This window comes from Netta rufina (genome assembly GCF_964035555.1).
Source record: "Netta rufina genome assembly, chromosome: 4".
Taxonomy (NCBI): domain Eukaryota; kingdom Metazoa; phylum Chordata; class Aves; order Anseriformes; family Anatidae; genus Netta; species Netta rufina.
The window spans coordinates 76,737,914-76,758,520 of NC_140127.1; the positions used below are offsets into that span (position 1 = coordinate 76,737,914).

General features: G+C 65.1%; 3 protein-coding genes across 11 annotated transcripts in view; 1 reads left to right on the forward strand and 2 right to left on the reverse strand.

Moving 5' to 3' along the window:
* Window positions 1-498: 498 nt before the first annotated feature.
* Window positions 499-8,067, forward strand: IDH3B (isocitrate dehydrogenase (NAD(+)) 3 non-catalytic subunit beta). Of its 2 annotated transcripts, none has more exons than XM_084286734.1 (12): window positions 499-552; window positions 693-773; window positions 2,574-2,672; window positions 3,311-3,431; window positions 3,824-3,884; window positions 4,000-4,132; window positions 4,549-4,682; window positions 5,101-5,203; window positions 5,672-5,818; window positions 5,891-5,985; window positions 6,089-6,149; window positions 7,896-8,067. In XM_084286734.1, exons 1-12 carry the CDS (start codon window positions 517-519, stop codon window positions 7,971-7,973), a joined length of 1,149 nt encoding a protein of 382 aa, XP_084142860.1. In that variant the 5' UTR covers window positions 499-516; the 3' UTR covers window positions 7,974-8,067. The 2 variants fall into 2 exon arrangements, with proteins under 2 accessions (XP_084142860.1, XP_084142859.1); XM_084286733.1 differs by lacking the exon at window positions 7,896-8,067 and adding an exon at window positions 6,524-7,887.
* A 220-nt stretch (window positions 8,068-8,287) lies between these two features.
* NOP56 (NOP56 ribonucleoprotein) lies at window positions 8,288-12,304 on the reverse strand. Its single transcript, XM_084286375.1, has 12 exons — window positions 12,260-12,304; window positions 11,976-12,065; window positions 11,729-11,843; window positions 11,489-11,650; window positions 11,171-11,369; window positions 10,755-10,942; window positions 10,498-10,649; window positions 10,203-10,303; window positions 9,721-9,869; window positions 9,417-9,538; window positions 9,075-9,218; window positions 8,288-8,851 (listed from the first exon to the last, which is right to left on the reverse strand). Exons 1-12 carry the CDS (start codon window positions 12,260-12,262, stop codon window positions 8,672-8,674), a joined length of 1,605 nt encoding a protein of 534 aa, XP_084142501.1. The 5' UTR covers window positions 12,263-12,304; the 3' UTR covers window positions 8,288-8,671.
* A 242-nt stretch (window positions 12,305-12,546) lies between these two features.
* Window positions 12,547-20,607, reverse strand: part of DCTN1 (dynactin subunit 1) — a 60,075-nt gene continuing 52,014 nt past the window's right edge. For 6 of the 8 annotated variants that reach the window (XM_084285568.1, XM_084285565.1, XM_084285566.1 and 3 more), the window contains 15 exons: window positions 20,120-20,288; window positions 19,633-19,701; window positions 19,074-19,136; window positions 18,839-18,988; window positions 18,249-18,410; window positions 17,826-17,957; window positions 17,225-17,353; window positions 16,783-16,925; window positions 16,303-16,469; window positions 15,035-15,049; window positions 14,384-14,517; window positions 13,677-13,866; window positions 13,092-13,168; window positions 12,873-12,962; window positions 12,547-12,789 (listed from right to left, as the gene is read on the reverse strand). In XM_084285568.1, coding sequence (XP_084141694.1) covers window positions 12,652-12,789; window positions 12,873-12,962; window positions 13,092-13,168; window positions 13,677-13,866; window positions 14,384-14,517; window positions 15,035-15,049; window positions 16,303-16,469; window positions 16,783-16,925; window positions 17,225-17,353; window positions 17,826-17,957; window positions 18,249-18,410; window positions 18,839-18,988; window positions 19,074-19,136; window positions 19,633-19,701; window positions 20,120-20,288 — 1,828 coding nt within the window. In that variant the 3' untranslated portion in view covers window positions 12,547-12,651. The remainder of the gene's footprint in view (window positions 12,790-12,872; window positions 12,963-13,091; window positions 13,169-13,676; window positions 13,867-14,383; window positions 14,518-15,034; window positions 15,050-16,302; window positions 16,470-16,782; window positions 16,926-17,224; window positions 17,354-17,825; window positions 17,958-18,248; window positions 18,411-18,838; window positions 18,989-19,073; window positions 19,137-19,632; window positions 19,702-20,119; window positions 20,289-20,607) is intronic. The other 2 variants (XM_084285567.1, XM_084285564.1) reach the window with 1 other exon arrangement.

Consider the following 20,607-nt stretch of genomic DNA (forward strand, 5'->3'; position numbering starts at 1 on the left):
CAGGGGGTGCCTGACCCCCCCCGGCACCCCCTGACCCCCCCAACACCCCCACTTCTGGTCAATAAAGAGCAAAAGCGCCCGGCTGCCTGGGGTCTTAGGGGTGTGGGGAGGTTGTTGGGGGTCTCAGGGGTCTGGGGGGGCGTCTGGGGGCTGGGAGAGGGGGTCTTGGGGCCAGGGGGAGGCCTGGGGGGGGTCTGTGGGGGCCTCAGGGGTCTGGGGGGGGGCGTCTCAGGGCTGGGAGGGGGTCCTGGGGCCAGGGGGAGGCCTGGGGGGGGGTTCTCAGGGGCTGGGGGGGTCTTTGGGGATCTCAGGGGTCTTGGGGGGGGGGCGTCTCGGGGCTGGGAGGGCTCAGGGGCTTGGAGGGGGTCGGGGGGGGGGGGGGGGCTGAGGCCGGGGCCCTAAGGCGGTGGGGGAGGTGAGGGGGGGGGGTGCACATGGGGGCGTGGCCACCAGGCCACGCCCGTCCTCTAAGCCCCGCCCCTCCCCCCCAGCCGCAGTGCATTGTGGGGCGGCAGCATGGCGGCGCTCAGCGCGGGGCGGGCGGCGGCCGGGGTGAGGGGGGGGCGGCGGGGGACCGGGGGGGGCCGGGAGGAGGGGGGGGGGTTTGGGGGGGCTTTGGGGTTTCCATCCGGGGCTGGGGGCTCGGGGGGGGTCTCCTCGGCCGCTGCTCACCGCCTGCCGCCCCCCCCCAGGGCCTCCTGCGTGCCCGCAGCATCGGCGCCTGGCGGGCCCTGAGCGCCACCGCCGCCCTCCGGGACACCGCCAAGGGCAAGGTGAGGGCCGGGGGGGGGCTGTGAGGGGCTGTGTGCGGGCAGGGGGCACGGAGCTGCGGCAGGAGCAGGGGGACGGCCCAAAATATATGGGACAGGGCATGGAGAGCCCCTGCAGAGCCCCTGCACCCCGCTGGGTCTGCGTCCTGCCATCCCTGAGCCTGCTGAGCCTGCGTCGCTGCGTCCTGCTGTCCCTGCATCCCTGCATCACACTGTCCCTGCACCCCGCTGTATCTGTACCCTGCCATCCCTGCATCCCACCATCCTGCTGTGTCTGCATCCTGCTATCCTGCCATCTCTGTGCTCTGCCATCCCACCATCCCTGCACCTGCTGTGCCTGCATCCCTGCACCCCTCCATCCCTGCACCCCGCCGCTGTGCCTGCACAGCCCTGTCCCTGTCCCTGTCCCCACAGGCTGCCCGCCTGTTCCCAGCTGCTGCAGGGTTTGCGCAGCCGGAGCACGGGGCTGCAGCAGGGACAGGCGTCTTGGTCTGCTCCCTGCCCCTTACCCCTAATTTTGGTGTGTGTAATTATAGTAACTGCTGCTAACAGCGTTCTGTGCGGTAGTTTGCAATTGCTAGTAGAGGTCAGATAAGGTAAGAGCAGTGGCTTAGCACATGCGAACGTGGTTTACCCTTCATGGCCTGAAAAGCAGAGCCATTCACTGCTTTTGGTGGGAGTAAGGACAGGGCAAACAAGCAGTGAGGTAACGTTGTGCCTGTCACACCGTGGCTGACAGCACGGCTCCTGCCCAGGCCCATCGGTAGGCAGAGGTGTCCTGTGCTTGTGGTGAGGACACCGAGAGGAAGGGTTCAGCACTGGGTAACATCTGCACGTGCTCTGCCCCTTCTCGACGCTGACTTGGCGAGGTTTTCTGCCCCACAGCTTGATTCTGGGCTTGTGCTCTCCAAAACAGACAAAAGCAGAGACTCTGGTCTTTCATTTCACACTTGCTGTTGCATTTTGCCTCTCCTCACCGCCTGCCTGCACCTCATAGCGCTGACACGTGCACTTCCCCTGCTGCACAGAGGAGAGCAGACAGCATTTACATTTAACATATTAAACATCTTGCTATTTGGAACTGGGTAAATGCCTGCCAGACGTGGCTGTGGCTCTGCATACAGTCTCCCTGACTTGGCCGTCTGGTAGTGGAAGATCGGGAGTGACTGAGAGGAAGAAGAGGAAATGTAAGGTTCCCTTTCACACAGATGAGGGGAGTCAAACCTCATATTCCAGACAAAAAACTCCTTCATAAGGCAGTGCTTGTCCTCACTTGCATCCCTATTTCTGGGTGTTACCTTTTCTGTAGTGTGACGTTACCCAGTGAAGCTGTCAGGTGCAGTTCCTGTCTCCTCCTGAGACCGCCTGGTCTGCAGCTGGTTCTGTGAGATCTCGGGTCAGCTCGGTGCAGGGAATTACTGCCTGCAGGGGCAGGATTAGTAAAAGGAGCGGGTAAAAATAGGATCCAGCAAAGGGGGGGGCAGCAGGACTGATGTGGGGGTGCCTGTGGGGTGGCTCAGGGATTAGCCCGAGGCTGGTTCTGCTGAGTGCTTTCAGGCTCTGTCCTAGCACAAAACCTGGGGATGTTCCAGCTCCCCTTCAGTGGGTGCCGGGGGGGGCAGGAGGGGCTCAGGGGGCAGCTCGGGGCTAGCACCACAGCCAGGCTTTGTTACTGAGAACTGCAGCCAGCGTGGATGTTTCCTTGGCTGGAATCCTCCATCCTGTGGTGTGCGGGTAAGGGGGTGCAGGTGGGTCACGGCCCCGGGGGGCAGGAGCTGTCACTGCCCTCTGCTCTCCCTGCAGCCAGAGAACACCAAGCCAGATGGCACCTTCCAGGTCACCATGCTGCCCGGGGACGGCGTGGGCCCGGAGCTGATGCACGCTGTGAAGGAGGTGTTCAAGGTAAGGGCTGCCCCCGGGGGCACGGGGCTGGGGGGGGGCAGCTGCTGAGACAGCTGAGAGCCTGCCCCTGGGCTGCAGTGCTGAGCTGCAGGGGTCTGAGAGCCCCGGGGCTTTGCCCTTCCCCTAAAAAGATTCAGCTGAAAAATCCTGCAAATGGTTGAATTCTTCAGTGTTCCCAGCCCGGAGCTGTGCCGTGCAGCGAGCAGAGCTGCCCCTCTGGCCCACTTGGTCCTTTCCTCCCCCTGCTGAGGCAGTGGCACTGCTCCAGCTCCTCACTGCTCCTGCTGGGAGCGTGGCCACGGCGCTGCCACCGCCCGGCTGCACAGGGCTGCTACGGGCTCCTGGCCACGATCCTCATGGGCGAGGAGCTCTGCTCTGAGGAGCTCTGCTTTCCTGCAGCCGTGTCACAGCGCGGGGTGGGAGGTAGCAGGGAGCAGTTCTGTGCTCTGGCACGTGACAAGTTTGGTGACAGGAACCCAGCACGCCCCGCGGTCGCTTCCCTTCTCTCCCCGAGGCTGGTTTGAGGCTCCACGCCCCACGCTCCGGGCCGTGCAGTCGCTGCCCCTCTGTGGGGTGTTTGAAACGTCCCTGCCGAGCCTCCTGCGGGCCGTGGCTCCCGTGCTGCCTCCCTGCTGCAGGCTGCCAGCGTGCCGGTGGTCTTCGACGAGCACCACCTGAGCGAGGTGCAGAACATGGCATCGGAGGAGAAGCTGGATGAGGTGGTGGACTCCATGAAGGAAAGCAAAGTGGCCCTCATAGGTAAGGACAGCTGCTGCTGCTCCTGCTTTGCTTGAAGGTGTTGCCTTAACCCAAACGCCGTTAGACGCTTTCAGAGGGCAGGAATTTCTGTGGTTAGCCCTGGGGAAGGCAGCGTGGTGTCTAAACAAAGAGGCTGACTGCCCGTACCGGGTGTCCTTAGCTTATGAATGAGGTTGTGTGAGGTTGTGTCCAGCTTCTGCTGCTGAAGGGAGATCTGGCACGGGCTGGACAAAGGATCTCACAGGGCTCCCACAGCACGAGGCCGGTCAGCGCGTGGCCAGGGCTCTGCTGAGAGCCCCCAGTCCCTGCTGCTGTTGTGCCCGGGTTCAGGCCGTGCCCTTAGGGGCTGTCAGCACACTCCCTGTTCTTACTCCTGCTCCATGTCCCCGCAGGCAAGATCCACACCCCCATGGAGTACAAGGGAGAGCTGGCGTCCTACGACATGAGGCTGAGGTGAGCTCGGAGCGATGGCAGCGTCAGCAGCTCTCAGCCCGGCACCTGCAGGGCGCCCTCCCTGCCCCAAACAGCTCGTGGTGAGGTGCTGACCCCGCTGCTGCTTCTCCTGCAGGCGCAAATTAGACCTGTTCGCAAACGTTGTCCACGTGAAGAGCTTGCCAGGCTACAAAACACGCCACAACAACCTGGACCTCGTGATCATTCGTGAGCAGACGGAGGGGGAGTACAGCTCGCTGGAGCACGAGGTACAGGAGCTGCCCTCCAGCGCGTGGCTGCTCTGCCTTGGGGCCATCGCTGAGGGCTGGGGACGCCTGCCCCAGGCTGTGTGGCTTTTCCTGCTGCTGGGCCACGGTCCTGCCTTCCACACCAGTTGAGCACAACCAAGGAACTGGCTGAAGCTGCAGCGATGTGCCACGGGGCAGTGCTGGGCGTAGGAGATGGGGTGGAGGGGTGGAGATAGGGACTTGATGGGCTGCAGGAGGGACAGTGCCCAAGAAAGGCACCACGGCTTTGAGGAACCTGCTGGTGAGAGGAGATCCAGCACCAGGCAGGGGCTCCTCGTCTGGGGCTCACTGGGGCTCAGCGGTGCGGGGTGGCGAGTTGCAGAGGGTTGGGGCAGGGCTGCACGGTGCTCAACTCATCACCCCCCTCCCGTGCCCAGAGCGCCAAGGGAGTCATCGAGTGCCTGAAGATCATCACCCGGGCCAAGTCGCAGCGCATCGCCAAGTTCGCCTTTGACTTCGCCACCAAAAAGGGGCGCTCCAAGGTCACGGCCGTGCACAAAGCCAACATCATGTGAGTGCCATGGGGTGGGTCTGGGGGCTCTTGTCACTGCGTCAGGCCTTGCTGCTCCCAGCTCCTCACCCCGGTGGAGCAGTGCGTGGTGCTGGTCTGGCTCAGAGGGGCTGGGCTTTTCCTGGCAGCAGGGCTCGGCCCCGTTCCCCTTCTGTATGGGCTCAGCTCTAGCACGAGCCTCACTGAGCTGTGACAGCGGTGTCCTGCGGGCTGTCAGCTGAGAAGGGGAAAAGCTCTGACACCGTGAGCTGGGCTCTGTGCCCCTGGGCCACAACTTCACTGCTTTGGGTTTGGGTGGAGGTGCTCTGGCCCTCCTGTGCCCTGCTGTGGTGGGACACCAGTTGCTGTTGGATCACCTGCTGCTGTAATGGTTTTACTGCGGCCCTGCAGGACTTTCACTGTGTGTGCTGTGTCTCAGGAAATTAGGTGATGGGCTGTTCTTGCAGTGCTGTGAGGAAGTGGCAGAACTGTACCCCAAGATCAAGTTTGACACCATGATAATTGACAACTGCTGCATGCAGGTGAGGATCCTGATTCCCTGCCCTACCCCAAGAGCCGTTCTTTACCTTCTGCTGCTTCACCTGCTGAGCGAGGGGATTAAAAGCACCTGTGTGAAAGCTGACACAGCTGCTGCTGCTGATAGCTTGGTAGGTGCAGGTGCTCACCATGCCCTGGCCTGAGGTTTGCTCCCTGCACGAGGGAGCACAGACAGGGTGCTGCAGGTCCTCTGCTCTGCTCCAGCTGAGGGCAGGAGCTGCAGGGACTGAAGCTGGCAGGGCCACGTGCAGCTTGTGTCTGGCAGAGCCTTACAAAACTGCCTGGATGCCAGGGCATCTTCTCAGCAGGGCTCTGCCTGCTGCCAATTGACCACATCTGGGGATGTTTTTGGGTACAGACTCATGAACCTCCCCCCTCCTGAGGGCTGCTGAGCTCTGCCTGTGTCGTGTAGGACCGCTGAGCAGGGCTCACACCCTCTTCCCCCCATGCAGCTGGTGCAGAACCCCTACCAGTTCGATGTCCTGGTCATGCCCAACCTCTACGGGAACATCATCGACAACCTGGCGGCTGGCTTGGTGGGCGGTGCCGGCGTGGTGCCCGGGGAGAGCTACAGCGCCGAGTACGCCGTCTTCGAGATGGTGAGGGGGGGGCTCTGCGGGGGGCTGCGGGGGGCTGTGGGGCTGCTCCCTCACCAGCTTCTCCTCCTGCAGGGCGCCCGCCACCCCTTCGCCCAGGCCGTGGGCAGGAACATCGCCAATCCCACGGCCATGCTGCTCTCGGCTGCCAACATGCTGCGGCACCTCAAGTAAGGGCCCGACGGGGCTGCGTGGGACGGGGGCACAGGGAGGGCAGCCGGGGGGCGCAGACTGACAGCGAGGGGCTGACCTGCGTCTGCTTTCACTCCCTAGCTTGGAATTTCACTCCAACTTGATCGCGGACGCGGTGAAGAAGGTGATCAAAGTCGGAAAAGTGAGTGTTGGGCGGCCGCTCCTGGTGTGTGTCCGTAGCTCCCGTGTGGGCGCTGGCGGCCCCGCGTCGTCCCGTAGGGACAGCGCCGGCCCCGACCGCCGCTCCCAGCTCCCTCCCCAGCCATCAGCTCAGAAACCCGCGTGCAGCCGTGCTGTAGTCGGCCCCTCTGTGCTTGTCTCGTGCTGTCCGTAGCGTTTGCTGCCTAGGGGAGCTGTGGGGGACGTCAGGCGGCCTCTTCCCGGCTTGCTGCCCCGCCGGGGTGCCAGCAGGGTGTGCAGAGGGAGCTGCTCTCCTCTCCCTGCTCGCGGTCGCTGCGCTCAGTTCACCATGGCGTTTCTCCCTTGTTTCTCCCCTTCCCTGTGTTGGATTTTTAGGTTCGGACACGGGACTTGGGCGGTTACTGCACCACTTCTGACTTCGTCAAGTCTGTGATTGACAACCTGCACCCCCACTATGGGGCCTAGCAGCCCCGCGGGCAGCCCCGGGACTTCTCCGCGCCCTCCACCAGCCTCCCCCAGCTTAAGGCCTAGCGGCGCCGCCTCCCCCCACCCACCCCCCGGCTGCCGGGTCCCTGGGGAGGAGGGGGCTCGCCTCCTCCCCAGCCCAGCACCCACCCGTGGCTGGCACTGGGGGGGCTCCCAGCCCCCAGCTTCGCGTCGGCTCCGTCTCCCCTCGTCCCCATAGCCGGGGTGGTGCCAGGTGGTGGGCAGCGCCCAGCACGGCCCCCGGCAGGCAGCTCAGCGGGGCCGGGGTCCTGTGGGGTCCTCCCCCTGCCCGCAGAGGCTGTAGCAATAAATAGGACCCCAGGGCTGAGGCCCCGCACCCAGGGATGCAGGAGGGGAAGGTTCTCAGCACCAGCAGCCCCTCGGGCTCAGTGCCAGGCCCTGGGACAGGCGGCTGTGGGGTGGGGGCGCTGCGAGCTGAGCCCCCCGCCCCCAGGCAGGGCAGTGCAGGAGGAGGCCCAGGCACAGCCGCCTGCTTGCTGTGCCTGGGGTGGGCTCGCTGCTGCTGCAGCCCCCAGGGGCTGTGCCCCACGGCGCTGTGGGGCTGGGCTGCACGCGCTTGGCAGGACCACGGGGCAGACACTGCCCTGAGTGTGAGGGAGTGGGGCCTGGGTGCCGCCGCGCTTTGTATCCATGTTTGCAAATAAAGGGACCAACGCTGCCCCCCAGCACCGGTGCTGTTTCCCCGCAGGGTTGCTCTCCCCCTGCCCTGCCCCACACCAGCAGGGTCGTGGTGAGGTGCGGGTTGGCCCCAGCTCTGGCAGGGACCTGAGGCCGTGCTCCAGGGGCCAGACACCAGTTGTTGGAGCTGGGGGCCTGGCTCCTCACCCCCACCTGTAGCCTGCAGCAGGGGAGCTCTGCGCAGGGAGCTCTGCTCTTACCACAGCCCTCTGGGTGCAGGGGAGGCACCACCCTTCCTTTGCAGCCAGCAGCAGCCCCCTGGGGGGGCTCAGAGCAGAGGGAGCAGCACCAGCCTCTGCTGAAGCCCACAGCAGGACACCCAGCACTGCGCACACCCCCACAGCTGCGGTGTCAGACACAGCAGCAAAAAAATAAAATAAATCAGGGGACTGATGCTGTACGATGCAGGCGGGTTGTGCCGCCCGCCCCCTGCTCCCACAGCTGTCCCCATGGCTCCTCTGCCCCAAGGTGCAGGGGCACCAGCGCTGAGGACACCAACAGGGGTTTCAGAGGACCTGGGGGGGCCCAGCCCCGCGGTGCTGACGCTCCCCTCTCGTTGCAGGTGCGCACAGCGGACATGGGTGGATACGCCACGTCCCTGGACTTCACCCAAGCGGTGATAGCAGCCCTGGATGTGTAGGGCTGCTGCTCAGCCGTGGGCAGCACAGGGGTGCCTGCTTTGCCTGCCCGGTAATTTATTGCTTCCCTGTAATAAAGTGACCTCTGCAGCACGACGGGGGGCTCTGGGTGTGCACCGACAGTGGACGCAGCAGGGGTGGGGGGCACAGCACCATGCAAGCTGCATTGGCTGCTCCAGTGGGACCACAGCCCATGGTGGTCACTGCTGCTGCTGGCAGGGACCAGGCCCCTCCTGGAGGCGAGCTGGGGCCTCCCCCTGCCTCTCCCAGGCTTTCAGCCCCTTCATCTGCAGCAGAACAGAAGACAGAGGCGATGGACAACAACCTCAGCCCTTTATTGAGGTTCAGTCACACCGAGCTACTTCCTGCCCCCACTGCGCATGCTGGGGGTGCTGGGATGGGCACCACGCAGCCAGAGCCAGCCCAAAATGGGCTCGGGGAGGCAACGCTGCGTAAGGCACAGCGAGGCTCAGGCCTCCACGTGGCGCCTGCTGGCACCTGGGCCTGGCCCATGGACTCACCCGGGCCTCGAGGTGCCAAAACGCCTTTAATGCAGCCCCCCCGGTTACATTCTGGGGCATGCAGCTGCCGGGAGCCCCGGGACGGCAGGCAGGGGGGGCTGCAGCCATGCCGAGCTGAGCTCCTGCCAGGCAATGAGTCCACACTGCTGGAGCACGGCCCTGCTCCAGCTCCTGCTCCCCTAGTCCTCCTCCAAGTCCTTGGCCGCCTTCTTCTTCTTCTTCTCCAGCTGGGCAGCCTCTCCCATCAGTTTCCTCTTCTTCTTGGGCAAAGCGTCTTCCTCCAGCCCGTTCTCCTCGGGCTCTGAGAGGGGCTCCTGCTCCTTCTTCTTCTTCTTTTTCACAGGCTCTGTGTCGTTTTCCTGAAGGGAAACCGACTGTAAATAAATGGGCTGTGTCCAGCCCGGGGAGGAGACAAACGCCAGGTCCACAAAGGCTGCTTCCCTCACCTGTGGGGCTGGGCTGTTTTTTTTGGGGTCTCAACGCCCCCACAAACCCTGCAGGGCAAGGACCAGCCGCACCCGGCACAGCAGGGCCACCACAGCCCCTTCCTGACAGGCACCCGCCCCGTGCCCCTGCCCTCACCTCTGCCTCCTCTGCCTCCAGCACCGAGTCCTCCATCTCCTCAGCAGCTGCAGCCAGAGCCTCCAGCCGCCGCTTCTCCCGCTTCTTCTTCTTCTTCTCCTTCTTCTCCTGCTTCCTCTTGACCTCAGCCACCACCTCGTTCGCCTACCAGGGGAGCACAGCGAGCTCATCAGGGTGGGGAACGGCTCCCAGCACACAGCTTGGTCCCAGCCCCTTCCCATGGCACCCGTCGGATCAGCCTCATTAAATCAGTTTTTTTTTTTGCCTCCACAGCATGTCAGGATGGCAGGTTGACATCACCTCCGACACGGGGCCCTGCCCGGCCACCCCACACGGCCTCACCTCCACCATGGCCTCCTTCATGACCTCCAGGTTCTTGCGGGGCGGCTCCCCGGTCTCGTAGAAGGCGAGCCGCTCCTCCACCTGCTCCCGCAGCTTGTCCCCGAAGACGCTGGTGGGGACCTCTGCAGGGACAGGACGGGGGCTCAGCACCCCTCCACCTGCCCCAACCTCCCACCTCCCGCAGCCCCAGCGCTCTGCTCAGACCACAGGAGTCACCATTCACTCAGTGAAATGCTGTTGACGAAAAATCTTGCCATCACGGCAGAGCCTGCGGGGCGCCAAGGGCCGCGGCCCCCCCACCCACCTGAGAAGCAGTCGATGCGGGAGGCGATGGTGCACTTGTTGGCCAGGTAGCGCGAGATGCGCCCCTTGTTCTTGGCGGCCGCTCGCCCGATGAAGGTGGAGTGGAAAATCAGCCCGTACTTGGGGGTGTTCCCCCGCGTCTTCAGAGCCCTGGAACCGGGTGGGGGCATCAGGGGAGAGCCTGGGCCTGAGGGCACCCCAGGCAGAGCCTCTGCTCCTCCCCCAGCCCTGGTGCTGGTTCACAGGCAGTGCCCCAGGGGTGCCTCCCAGCTCCCAGCCCGCCACACCGCTAACCTCCAGGCCAAGCCCTGGGCAGAGCCGCCCAGGGCACCCAGCACGCCCCGCCGGGCGAGACGCAGAGCCGCGGTGGTCGCTCAGGGGCTGGGGCTGGCTGATCACACGCAGCCGAGGCAGCGGGGGCCCGGCGCATCGCACCCAGCGGCCCAGGAGCCTGCCATCACCGCAACCACCCTGCAGCGGTACCTGAAGAGAGCCTTCTCGGCCCCCAGGATCTGCACCGTCGAGGCCGGGTACTTGGCCAGGTTCGTCAGGCTGCCGGCGTGCGAGATGAGGCGGGCGCCCACCTGCGAGGAATGGGGCAGGGGTCAGGGCTGCCCCTGTCCCACAGCCCCACGCCAGCAGGACGGGGCAGCACGCAGCCCCCCGGCCGGGATCAGCAGTGAGAAGTGTCAGCAGCAAAGCTCAGTGGATTGACAGATTAACTGAGACATCATCTCCGCGGCCAGGGGCAGCAGGGGGGGGACACACTCGCACTCACCACCTCCCCGATGAGAGCCGAGAGGCTGGGAGCCACCTGGCTCATCTTGGAGCGCAGGTACTCCTGCAGGCCCTTGCGGTACTCGGACAGCGAGATCACGCGGCTGGAGAAGCTCTCGATGTTGATGAGGTCGATGGGGGAGATGTCCATGCCTGGGCAAGACACGCATAAGGGCTGAGCAACACCAACCACGCAGCAGCAGCGACCCCGCTCAGCTCAGAGCTCCAACGGAGCCATCGCTGCCCATCCCCACCTACCCATGGAGGAGCGGGAAGCTTCCAGAATAGCCTGAGCCTTGGCGCTGTCCATGACGATCTCCTCCAGCCCCTCCAGGCTCTCCTCGCTCAGCTCCTTGCGGTTCCCGATGAACTTGGCCAGCCGGCAGTAGGTGTAGTTCTCGGAGACGATCTTGATGAGCTCGGGGAAGTGGTACCCGTACCACTCCCTGCAGGCACAGCGTCAGGGCAGAGCCCGGCCCCATGCACACCCCCGCCCGCTGGCCCCACATGTGTCCCCGCTCACAATCCAGCCGGGGCACGGTCTCCCCGGCTGGGGTGCATTCGGGGCCGTGCTCTCCCTCCCCGTTCTGTACAGGCAGCTGGAGGACGAGCTGCCTGTGGTAAGCGTGGGGAGGAAACCCGCGCCGCTCCTCCCGCCCGGGGACCCCCCTCACCGAACACGCATGGAGAAGGTGTTGATGTCCTTGTCCAGCTGGTCCAGGAGGCTGATGGACTGGATGATCATGTTGTCCACGCGGTTCACGTTGAACTTCACCTTGGCTCGGGAGTAGCTGTGGCCGAGGCCCAGCTGCGCCTTGGAGGCCGACTGTGCGGTGAGGCCCTTCACCAGCGCGTGGAAGTGGAGGCGGATCCCTGCACGGAGGGCTCCGTCACCACCCCGGAAGGACGTGCGGCTGAGCACCCCCGGGCTGGCCCCCCCGGGCCCTGCAGGGGTCTGAGGTTGTGAGATCCCCCTGCCCCCGGCCACTCACCCCGCAGGATCTCAGCCACGACCCCCCCGGTCTGGCACTGGTAGCCCAGCTCCTCCAGGATGGCCGCCCCGATCTTGGCATCGGCGACTCCCAGCAGCGCCTTCTTCTTCTTGGCGGGCATCGAGGTCTCCAGCAGCAGCCGCAGGTCCTCGTGCAGGATCCCTGCGGGGTGGGGGCGGCTCAGCGGGGCCGTGCCGGGCCGGGCAGGGACCCCCCCACCCCTCGTGCCCCCCCACTCACCCTCGGACACGGCGTTGATGTTCTCCAGCGCGCTCTGCGCCGACTTGAAGGGCGCGAAGGCGACGAGCTTCACCACGTTGTGGAACTTGCCGATGGTGAGGACGCTCTCCTCCACCTGCCGGCGGCACCCCCTGAGCGCCCGGCCCCGCGCGTGGCGGGCACCGAACGGCCCCGGGCTCCCGGGAGGGGCACGCGGCGACCTCCCCCCGTCCCCCAATTTCCCCCCGTTCCCCCCCCCGGCCCGTACCTGCGGCAGCAGCAGGCTGATCTCCTCCACCTCACGCACGGCGAACAGCGCGTACCCGGCCGCATGCTCGAACAGGACGTGCAGCAGCACCTGCGGGACGCCGGTCACACGCGGGCCGGGCCGGGCCGCGCTCGGTGCTCCCCATCCCCCGTCCCCTCCAGCCCCGCAGGAGGCCCCCCCCCAGGCCCCGCGGCTCCCCCCGGGGCCGCCCCCGCCCCCCCCGCGCCCCCCGGTCCCGGCCCGGTCCCGATGGGGGCGGATTGCGGCCGGCGCCCCCCGCTCACCATCCCGCCGCCGCCGCCGCCGCCCGGAACTGGCCGCCCCGCGCCGGAAGCCCGCCCCTCGTCGCCCGCGGCCAATGGGAGCCCTCGCGCCGCTCCCCGCCCACCAATCGGCGCGAAGCTCCTCGGCCAATGATCGGGAGAACCAGGCGGCCCCGCCCGCCCCTGCCGCCCCACCAATCAGCGCTGCTTATCGCGGCTGCTGCCCGCCCCTCGCCGCCCACAGCCAATGGCAGCCGCCGCGGCGCTCCGTGGCCCCGCCCCCGTGAATAAAAGCGCGGAGTGCGGGGAGCGGGAGCTTTATTGGGGGGAGGGAGGGGACGGGGCGGGGGTGCGGGGAGGGGGGTTCCGCCGGGTCCGTTCCGTGCGGGCGCTGCGGGGGCGGCTCGGGGGGCTCAGCAGACGAAGTGTCCCTGCAGGCGCTGCAGCAGCTCGGGGGTGAGCAGCACCCGCTCCGTGTGGCCCTGCCCGGCCGCGCACGGCACCGACACGCGCCCGAAGGCGGCGGCGCCCTGCTCCTGCTCCCGCTGCGCCTGCGGGATAAATGGGATTAGTGATGAGCGATCGGTGATCGATCAGCATCGACCCCCAGCCCCCCCACCCTGCCCCTGCTCACCTTGAGGAAGGAGGAGGACGGGAAGACGCCGAAGGCCGTGGGGACGCTGGCGCCCGGGTGCTGCTGCACCACCTCCCGCAGCGTGTCGGCCTGGGGGCACAGCGGGGCACAGCACCGTCACTGTCAGCACCACACCACGAGCCCCGGGGGCAGGGGAGGGCTGTGCCCGGCAGCCCCCAGCCCACCCCTCGCCCCGACACCCCCCCAGGCCCGCCGTACCTGCAGCGTGTCGATGGTGGTCTTCAGGGACCACAGGCGGGCCGTCTGCTCCAGCAGGCGCGTGGCTGCGCTCCTTCCTGCAAAGGCCGGGGGTGAGGAAGGTGCATTTGACCCAGCGGGGCCCAGCACCCAGCCCTCAGCACAGTCCCGCACCGCGGAGCACCAGCCCAGCCAGCCCCGGTTCTTTGCCACCAGAGGAGGGCTGTGGGGACAGGAGGCTCCAGGCTCAGCCTGCAGCGCCCTGGGTCAGAGGCTGAGCCACCCTGACAGGGAAACAGCTTCAGCCTCCTGCCCGCCAGGCTGGAGCCACGCTGTCCCCAGACACGTGCTGGGACAGGAGGGCCACGGCTCTGGGCTAGGAGAGCTCCCCAGTGGAAGCCCGGCCAGCACAAGCAGCACAGCCCCATCCCTCCAAGGGATACGGGGGCAGGCTGGAGCCATGCCCTGCAGCACACACCCCCTGCTGCTGGATCCCAGCTGGATGGCCAGGAGCTGCCAGTCCCCATCAGAAGTCCCCCCGTGGCACAGAGCACCTCTGCGTGGTCTCCCAGCTGCCCCAGCCCCGGGGGGTTGTGCAGCACCTACCTGACTTTGTCTGCTTCATGTCCACCACCTTGGTGTTGGTGCTCATCTGGTAGAGGGTTTCCAGGAGCTGGCTTGTCTTGCGATAGAGGCTGACCGTAGCCAGATCTTCCCCATGCTTGTTCTTGGCGACAGAGACCTTAGCTACGTGCAGAGGTTTCAAGCTGGCCAGCTCCATCTTCATCTGGGCTCCCTAGAACCAGTGGGTAAAGGTGATCAGAAGGTGTTTATTCGGGAGGAATAGAGCAGAGAAAACGAGGTGTAAATACAGCTGAGCGTCTGTGAGCCTCAGGGCAGGGAACAGATCGGCACCCCAGCACTTACAGCACCCTGACAAGGCAGCGGCCACGGACGTGACTCGTTAGATTTAAGAGCTACAATTAACATCTGCACAGTTATGCATAATAATCTGCATAATGACATGTCTATGAATAAATACCAGTGGAACGTTATTTTGCTAATTAGATTATTTGCTGCTTTGCCAATTTCCTCACAGTGCAATCATTAATCAATCAGTGACTGGATCAGGCTCCATCGGCCAGCAACCAGAGCATCTGCTGCAACGGGGCTGGGGCCGGGCAGGGACACGACACCAGCACCGGGCGCTGCCAGCCCAGCACAGGAGCGGGGACGGTGCCCTCGTGTCCTGGCTGGGCTCCCCGCAGAGCTCCCTCCCCTCCATAAAGCAACATCTGCTGCCCCCTCCTCACCTTGAGCCGGTTGTTCTCGTTCTTGAGGTGCTTGATGGAGAGCTGCAGGGCTTCGATTTGCTGGAGCAGAAGAGGCGAGTCCTTCACCTGCACTAGCCCAGAGCCTCCTCCCGCTGCCTGGCCGGCACCCACACCTGCAGCAGGCACAAAGCAGCGCTGTCAGCACCCAAAACGCCCCGGCACGGGGAGCTGCAGCGGGCGCCAGGCATGCAGAGGGGGCTGGGCACCGGGACACGGCCGCAGCACCGGGTGAGCAGCCGCACGGTTTGGTGGCGCACGCCCGGGTGCCCCGCGAGCCATCGCGAACATGCAGCACTGCACACACCTTGCTCGGATGGAAAAGGCCAAAACCCAGCAGGGCCGGGCAGCATCACGCACCCACGCTCCTCAGCAGCCCCGGCACCGGGCACCCGCTGCCCCTTGCCCAAAACACGGGGTTCTCCCCGGCTGCTCCAGGGCCCCCTCTCCTCTCTCCAGTGCTGGGGTCACAGCAGCTGCCCGCTCCCCTGCCCCACAGCCCCCATGGCACCCACACGTCCTGGCTCCTTCCCCCCTCCGCCCCAGCCAGACCTTGCCCTGGGCACCTCCCTGCAGCCCCTGCATGCAGGGCCGGGGCTGGGAGCACTCGCATGCTGGGGTGCAGTACTGTACCTCTCTGCTGTTCCTCTGCGGTACGAGGAGAGGAGGCAGAGGAAAGATGAGAAGAAGCAGAATTAAGCCAAGGGTCAGCTTTGGAAGGAGCCGTGCCCAGAGGGCTGCGAGCCATCCGAGTGGGACACGCGTGGGCCCACGACTGCTGCCCCTTGCTCTGGGTCTGAAGAGGTGCGGATCCACCCAGATCTGCCCCAGACGCTCAGCCAGAGCCTCCCAGTGCAGGAGCAGCTCCACAGAGGCCCCTCAGGCTTTGCACGTCCCCAGCAGAAGGCAGGCTGGTGCTGGCACAGTGCTCAGCGCCGCGTACACTGCTCAGCACCCAGACTACACCGATGGCACCTTCAGGGTGCTCAGAGAGCCAGAGCTTGTGGCCACGGTGACTCAGAGAGAAGCTGCAGCTCCATGGGAAGCAGGAGCTGCTGCACCCAGGATCTGCATCCTCACAAGGTGTTTTGGGGGCAGGGGGTGGCCAGGGGGTGACCTCTGCCTCTTGGCAAACCGACAGCACTCGTGGTGCAGCCAGAGCAAGCCTGAGACCTGCCCTGCCCTCCCTGTGCAGGGCTCTTCCCCAGCCCTGGTGGGGCCGTGAGGGACACAGACCCAGCAGACCATCGCCACGCTGCTGCTAGAGGCACAGGCTGCTCCCCAGCCTCCCTGGGCACGGTCCCAAAGGAGAGCTGAGCTCACAGTTCAGCAGGCCATGCACTGCCCGATGGCCAGAGCTCCTGACAAAGATGCCAGCACAGCTCTGTCACCCCACAGCCCTGCTTTGCCTCTGTACCTGCCTCCAGGCAGTTTCCATAGGCTGTTCCTCCAAATGGAGGGACCCAGAAGGCGCTGACCCGTCTGCTAGGCAGCACGAGGAACCGCAGCCTTAGCCATCGCCTGTCCTTCACCATCACCCACCCCTCGCTGGGGACTTCAGGGGAAATTGGCTCTCATTCACCGAGCTGGGTGGACAGCAGAGCCCACCTGTGTCCTGGGGAGCTGCCCTCGCTGCTCTGCCTGCCCCTGCATGGAGCTGCCAGGGGCTGTGGGCTGCCTGCATGCCCCACTCATCACCATGAGAGCCCAAACACCTCCTGCCCTCTCCCCATCCTGTCCCCCACCAGGGCTGTGGCTCCCCGAGGACAGGTTGGGCAGCAGAGCTGCGCTGCTCCCAGTGCCAGGGGCATTCCCCTGCACGGCTCCTGCCCTCTGCCCCCTGCCCCCTGCCCCTCTGCCCCCACCCCACGGCAGCTGGGAAGCTCTGGGTGGTTACACACCTCCGGCAATGCCGGACACGATGGAGGCAACCCCGGAGGCAGGCGCCCCGCGCAGGCCCTCGATGGTTCGCTTGGACTGGTTGTTCAGGCGCTGCTTCAGCTCCACCTTCTCTGACTCCAGCTGGTCGATGTCTGCCTGAAGAGCATCCATGGTCTCTTCGAACTCCCTGGGGAAGAGCACACAGACCGCGTGTGGGAGATCCTCAGAGCACAGCGATGGCAGTAAGAACACGCCAGGACAACGGCCTTTTCCACAGAGTGTTTGAACAAGGCCTTCCCCAGGATCCCTGTCCCAGCCTGAGCTCTGCTGTGCACCACGAACTCAGCGGTTCCCCTGCTCATCCCCCCCCCAGTATCGCCCTGCACTAACTCACCAATGCTCCCGGCCAGCCTGAGGCATGCAGACCGTGCAGTCCCCACCAGAGACCTCCAGCAGCCAGCCCCAGCTCCACGAACCCATCCCACACATCCCACACTTACTTCTCCTTCTTCTTGAGCAGCGTCTGGGTCTCATCCAGCTTTGTCTGTATCTTTTCCACGCGGTCGTCTGCATCCTTGGACGCGCTGTCCAGCTTCTTCTCCAGGAGGCTGAGGCGCACGTTGGCCTCGCTGAGCTCCTCGCCCTGCAGCAGCAGAGATCAGAGGGCTCAGGCCCTGGGGGTGGCACCAAGGAAAGCTCCTCGTGGTGCCTGGGGGGTCCTGCCCCCCGCCGTGCCTGTGCCTGGCACCCAGGGAGGTGCTGCCTGCTGTGAGCAGGCTGTGGTTGCAGCAGGCAGCAGCTCCCTGACAGCAGGGTCGGTACCTCCAGGAGATCCGACCAGGATTTGGGGCAGCCAGCCCCACGGGCAGCACGGTGCCGGGAGCTCAGCAGCCCCACTGCAGCTCCTCACCGACCGGCAGAGGCAGATGAGGAACAGCTCACCTTGATCTTCAGGGACTTCTTCAGCTCCTTGATGACCGTCTCCCTGTCCTCCAGCTTCAGCCCCAGCCCCTCAGCATCAGTGATCTCTGCCCGAAGAGCCGCGGCCCGCAGCTCAGCAGGGGGGGTGGGCTGCAACACACCAGAGGAAAGAGACATGAATAGTGGTGTTTTAAGAGGAATCCCAGTAATTGCAAATGGGCCACATGGCAAGTGGGGGACTGTTCTTGACCCCCCTGTATCTGCAGGCCTCTGCCACCCATCCCCAGGTCTCTGTCCCCCCTTGCACCCAGAGGACTTCTCTAGCCAGGGACCAGCAGCAGGGTACCCCACCGCTGCCCACCACGTGCTGAGCACATCAGCAGCTCGCTCCGTGTGCTCAGCACCACGTCCCAGCATCACCAGCCTCGGGGCATTGCACCTCGGTGTTTGTTCTGAGGGTCACTGTTCCCCGTGCCTTCACCACCACCAGTGTCAGCCCCTGGGGAAACCTCGGAGGCACCGAGACCTCGCAAAGCTCTCGTCTCTCTCAGCAGGATCCCGAGTTGTGGGGAATCACAGAGCAGCTCAAATGCCCGAGGCTCCTGCCGCAGGCAAAGCCCACCTTGGTCTGTGGCCTGTCAGCATCGTACTCTCCCTCCTGCATGGCCGTGGCCATCTTGTTCATGGTTGCGATGAGGATGCTGCAGGACTGCCGCAGGCACTCGTAGGGGTTGATGCCCTGGGTGCCGTAGATCTGCACGGGACAGGACAGAAGCTGTAGGTGCCCCTCAGCCCCCGCTGCAGCCCCCTCCTGGCTCCCCACCAGGTGCCCCTCGGTGCGGCTGCAGCACGAGGCCAGCCGTGGGGAAGGAGAGCACAGAGCAGGGAGCAGAGCACGCTGCATTTCGGCATTCCCCGGCCACGCTCCCAGTTCACTGCCAGGCTCCCCGAGACCCTCCCGGGCAGGTCTGCAGCCCCCAGGGACATGCGCCAGCCTCCCCCTGCCACAGCAGGGAGCAGGGGCAGCGAGAAGAGGATTTCCCACCTGCTCGCTCGCCTTGAAGGCCAGGTCCTCCAGCTTCACCGCCAGCAGCCCCTCGTTCTCCGCCAGAGGGGCGATGAGCTGCGCGCCCGCCGCGGCCACCTCCTGCAGCACGGCCACCACCCAGGTCAGGTGCTTGCGGCAGTCCAGCAGCGTGTCCGAAACCTGGGGCCGAGCAAAGCGGGGGGGGGGTCAGGGAGGAAAGGCAGGGGGCTGCCCCCCAGCTCCCTCCCAGACACTGCAGCTCCCGGCTGCACAACGCTTCCCTCGCTCTGGTGCCAGCTCCTGGCGTCTAACGCGCGTCTGAAGGAGGAAGATGGAAAACACCAGGAAAGGCAGAAAGAAGCTCAAGGCTGGAGGAGAGTAGCTTACAAAGGCCACGTCTCCACCCTGACCAGAACATAAAGCCCAGAGACATGCAGTCCCTGTGCTGCTGCTTGGCTCACGCAGGGCTCTGCCAGGCTGCGTGCTGTGCTCCCTCCGCAGAGCCAGCGAGGAGGGCAGCGAGCTGAATGCTCTCGGTGCCAGCCCCAGCACGTGGCCGTGGGCCCCCAGGGAGCAGCTCGGGCTCCCTGCCTGGCTGCCCAGCTCACCTGCTGCCCAAAGCCCAGCGCCGCAGGGATCCCCGGGGCGTCTGTCCCTGGCATGCGGCGCCTGATCTTCTTGCAGAACTGGCGGATGTCGCTGCATGAGGTCTCCAGGTCCTTGAGGAGGATGGCGAGGTCGGACGCCTCCTGCCCAGCCTGGGGAGCAGCAAAAGGACCTCAGAAAGACTGACCGAGGGCTGGGGGGAACCCAGCAGCAGGCAGCAGGGCCGGGCACTCCTACCTGCAGGAAGGCTCGCAGCCTGCACACCTCCACGCCCATGCAGTCCAAGGCACTCTGCGTGAACTGTGGAGCACAAGCACGGGCACCGTGAGCTCTCGGCAGCAGACACCAGGCAGGGCAGCTGCCCCAGGACAAGCTGGGGCTTTGGTCTCGGGTGTCTCGGGACAGGCCCTCTCTACGCCACGCTGCCAGGGCTCCAGGTTTCCCAGGAGAAGTTTGAGGCATTGAATCCATTCCTGTTTTACTCCGTGGGGCACAAGACCCCCGCACCCCCCTCTGAAGCCCAGGGAGTGCAGCGGCTCGGGAAGCACAACGTCCCCCCCAGACACAGGGCTCCCTGCACCCCCCTCGCTGCTCTCCTCTCCCAGGGATGTCTGCAGGGCAAAGGGCCTGGGTTTCCCTCCCCTCTCCCCGAGCTGGGAGCCTGCAGCGTGGCTGTGCTGCGAGGGGAGGAGGGGGCAGAGGGGCACCTCAACTCACAGAATGATCTAAAAGGATTGGGGGGACAGAGGCAGACAGCACGCGACAAGGACACTTGGGTTATTTGGCACCACTTCACCTTGATGTGGTCAGCCAGCTGCATCGTGCAGTCCTCAGCCTGCTCAGCCAGGTGGATGCTGTACAGGTGCTGGGGGAAAACAGATCAGCACAGCAGAGATCATCACCCCTCCAAGGTTTGCACACACACAAGCAAATAAACCCAATGAGGGAATCCAGAACAAAAACAAACACCGAATTTTTGGCCCAACTTCCAACTGATGTGCAACCTCCCGCAATGACCCCGCCAGGTCCCTGTCAACACTGCCCCCCGACCGATGGCCTTTAACTCAGACGGGTCAGCACCCTGCCCTGCCCACAGAGCTGCACGAGCCTGGGACAGGGGAACCATGTCCCTGCTGCCCGCGTCCTCCCAGGGACAGAGGACTCAGCCCCCAGGTGCCAGTGCCTCAGGCTCACGTCCTGCACGCTCCGAGGGTGAAAAGCACCCAAAGGGGAGTTGCTGCCAGCGGGTTTATCTGCAGCTCACCCACACCACAGCCACCTACCTGATAGTACTTGATGGCTTTGGTCAGCGGCTCCACGTTGACCGTCTCGTCCAGTTGGTCCTTGTGCAGCAGCTCGATCAGGAAGTCCAGGGAGCGCTCGTGGACGCTCATCTCGGGGTACAGCATCCCCACCTTCTTATACACCTCCACGCTGCACTTGTTCAGGGCCCTGGGGAGGGAGCGCAGGCAGTCAGCAGCTCTGGGACAGGCACACACCACACACAGCACCCACACGGGCTGTGCTTCTGGTGCTGACCCCGGAGCACTTGAGGTGCCAGCCTCAGCCTGCAGGCTGAGCAGCACGGGAGCTAGGGAGAGGCTGTGGGAGGACAAAACATCTGTAAAAAAAACAGGGCATGAGACAGGCTGCCAGGGAGCCCCAGGGAAAGGGAGCCCCAGAGCACAGCAGGTCAGTCCAGGGAGACACGAGGTCTGCCTGCCAGCACCAGCAATGCCCCGTACAGCGCTCAGTGACGTGCTGGGGAAGC

What these genes read in the sequence shown, in the direction of transcription:
- NOP56 (XM_084286375.1), bottom strand. An exon ending in TCAGCCTGCTGCTGCCGCAG is followed by an intron (nt 11,844 to 11,975) that starts GTACGGGCCGGG and finishes TGCCGCCGGCAG; the next exon opens with GTGGAGGAGAGCGTCCTCAC. An exon ending in AGCTTCCCGCTCCTCCATGG is followed by an intron (nt 10,650 to 10,754) that starts GTAGGTGGGGAT and finishes TGTCTTGCCCAG; the next exon opens with GCATGGACATCTCCCCCATC.
- IDH3B (XM_084286733.1), top strand. Translation starts at nt 517, where the DNA reads ATGGCGGCGCTCAGCGCGGGGCGGGCGGCGGCCGGG. An exon ending in CTGTGAAGGAGGTGTTCAAG is followed by an intron (nt 2,673 to 3,310) that starts GTAAGGGCTGCC and finishes TCCCTGCTGCAG; the next exon opens with GCTGCCAGCGTGCCGGTGGT. An exon ending in AAGCAAAGTGGCCCTCATAG is followed by an intron (nt 3,432 to 3,823) that starts GTAAGGACAGCT and finishes ATGTCCCCGCAG; the next exon opens with GCAAGATCCACACCCCCATG.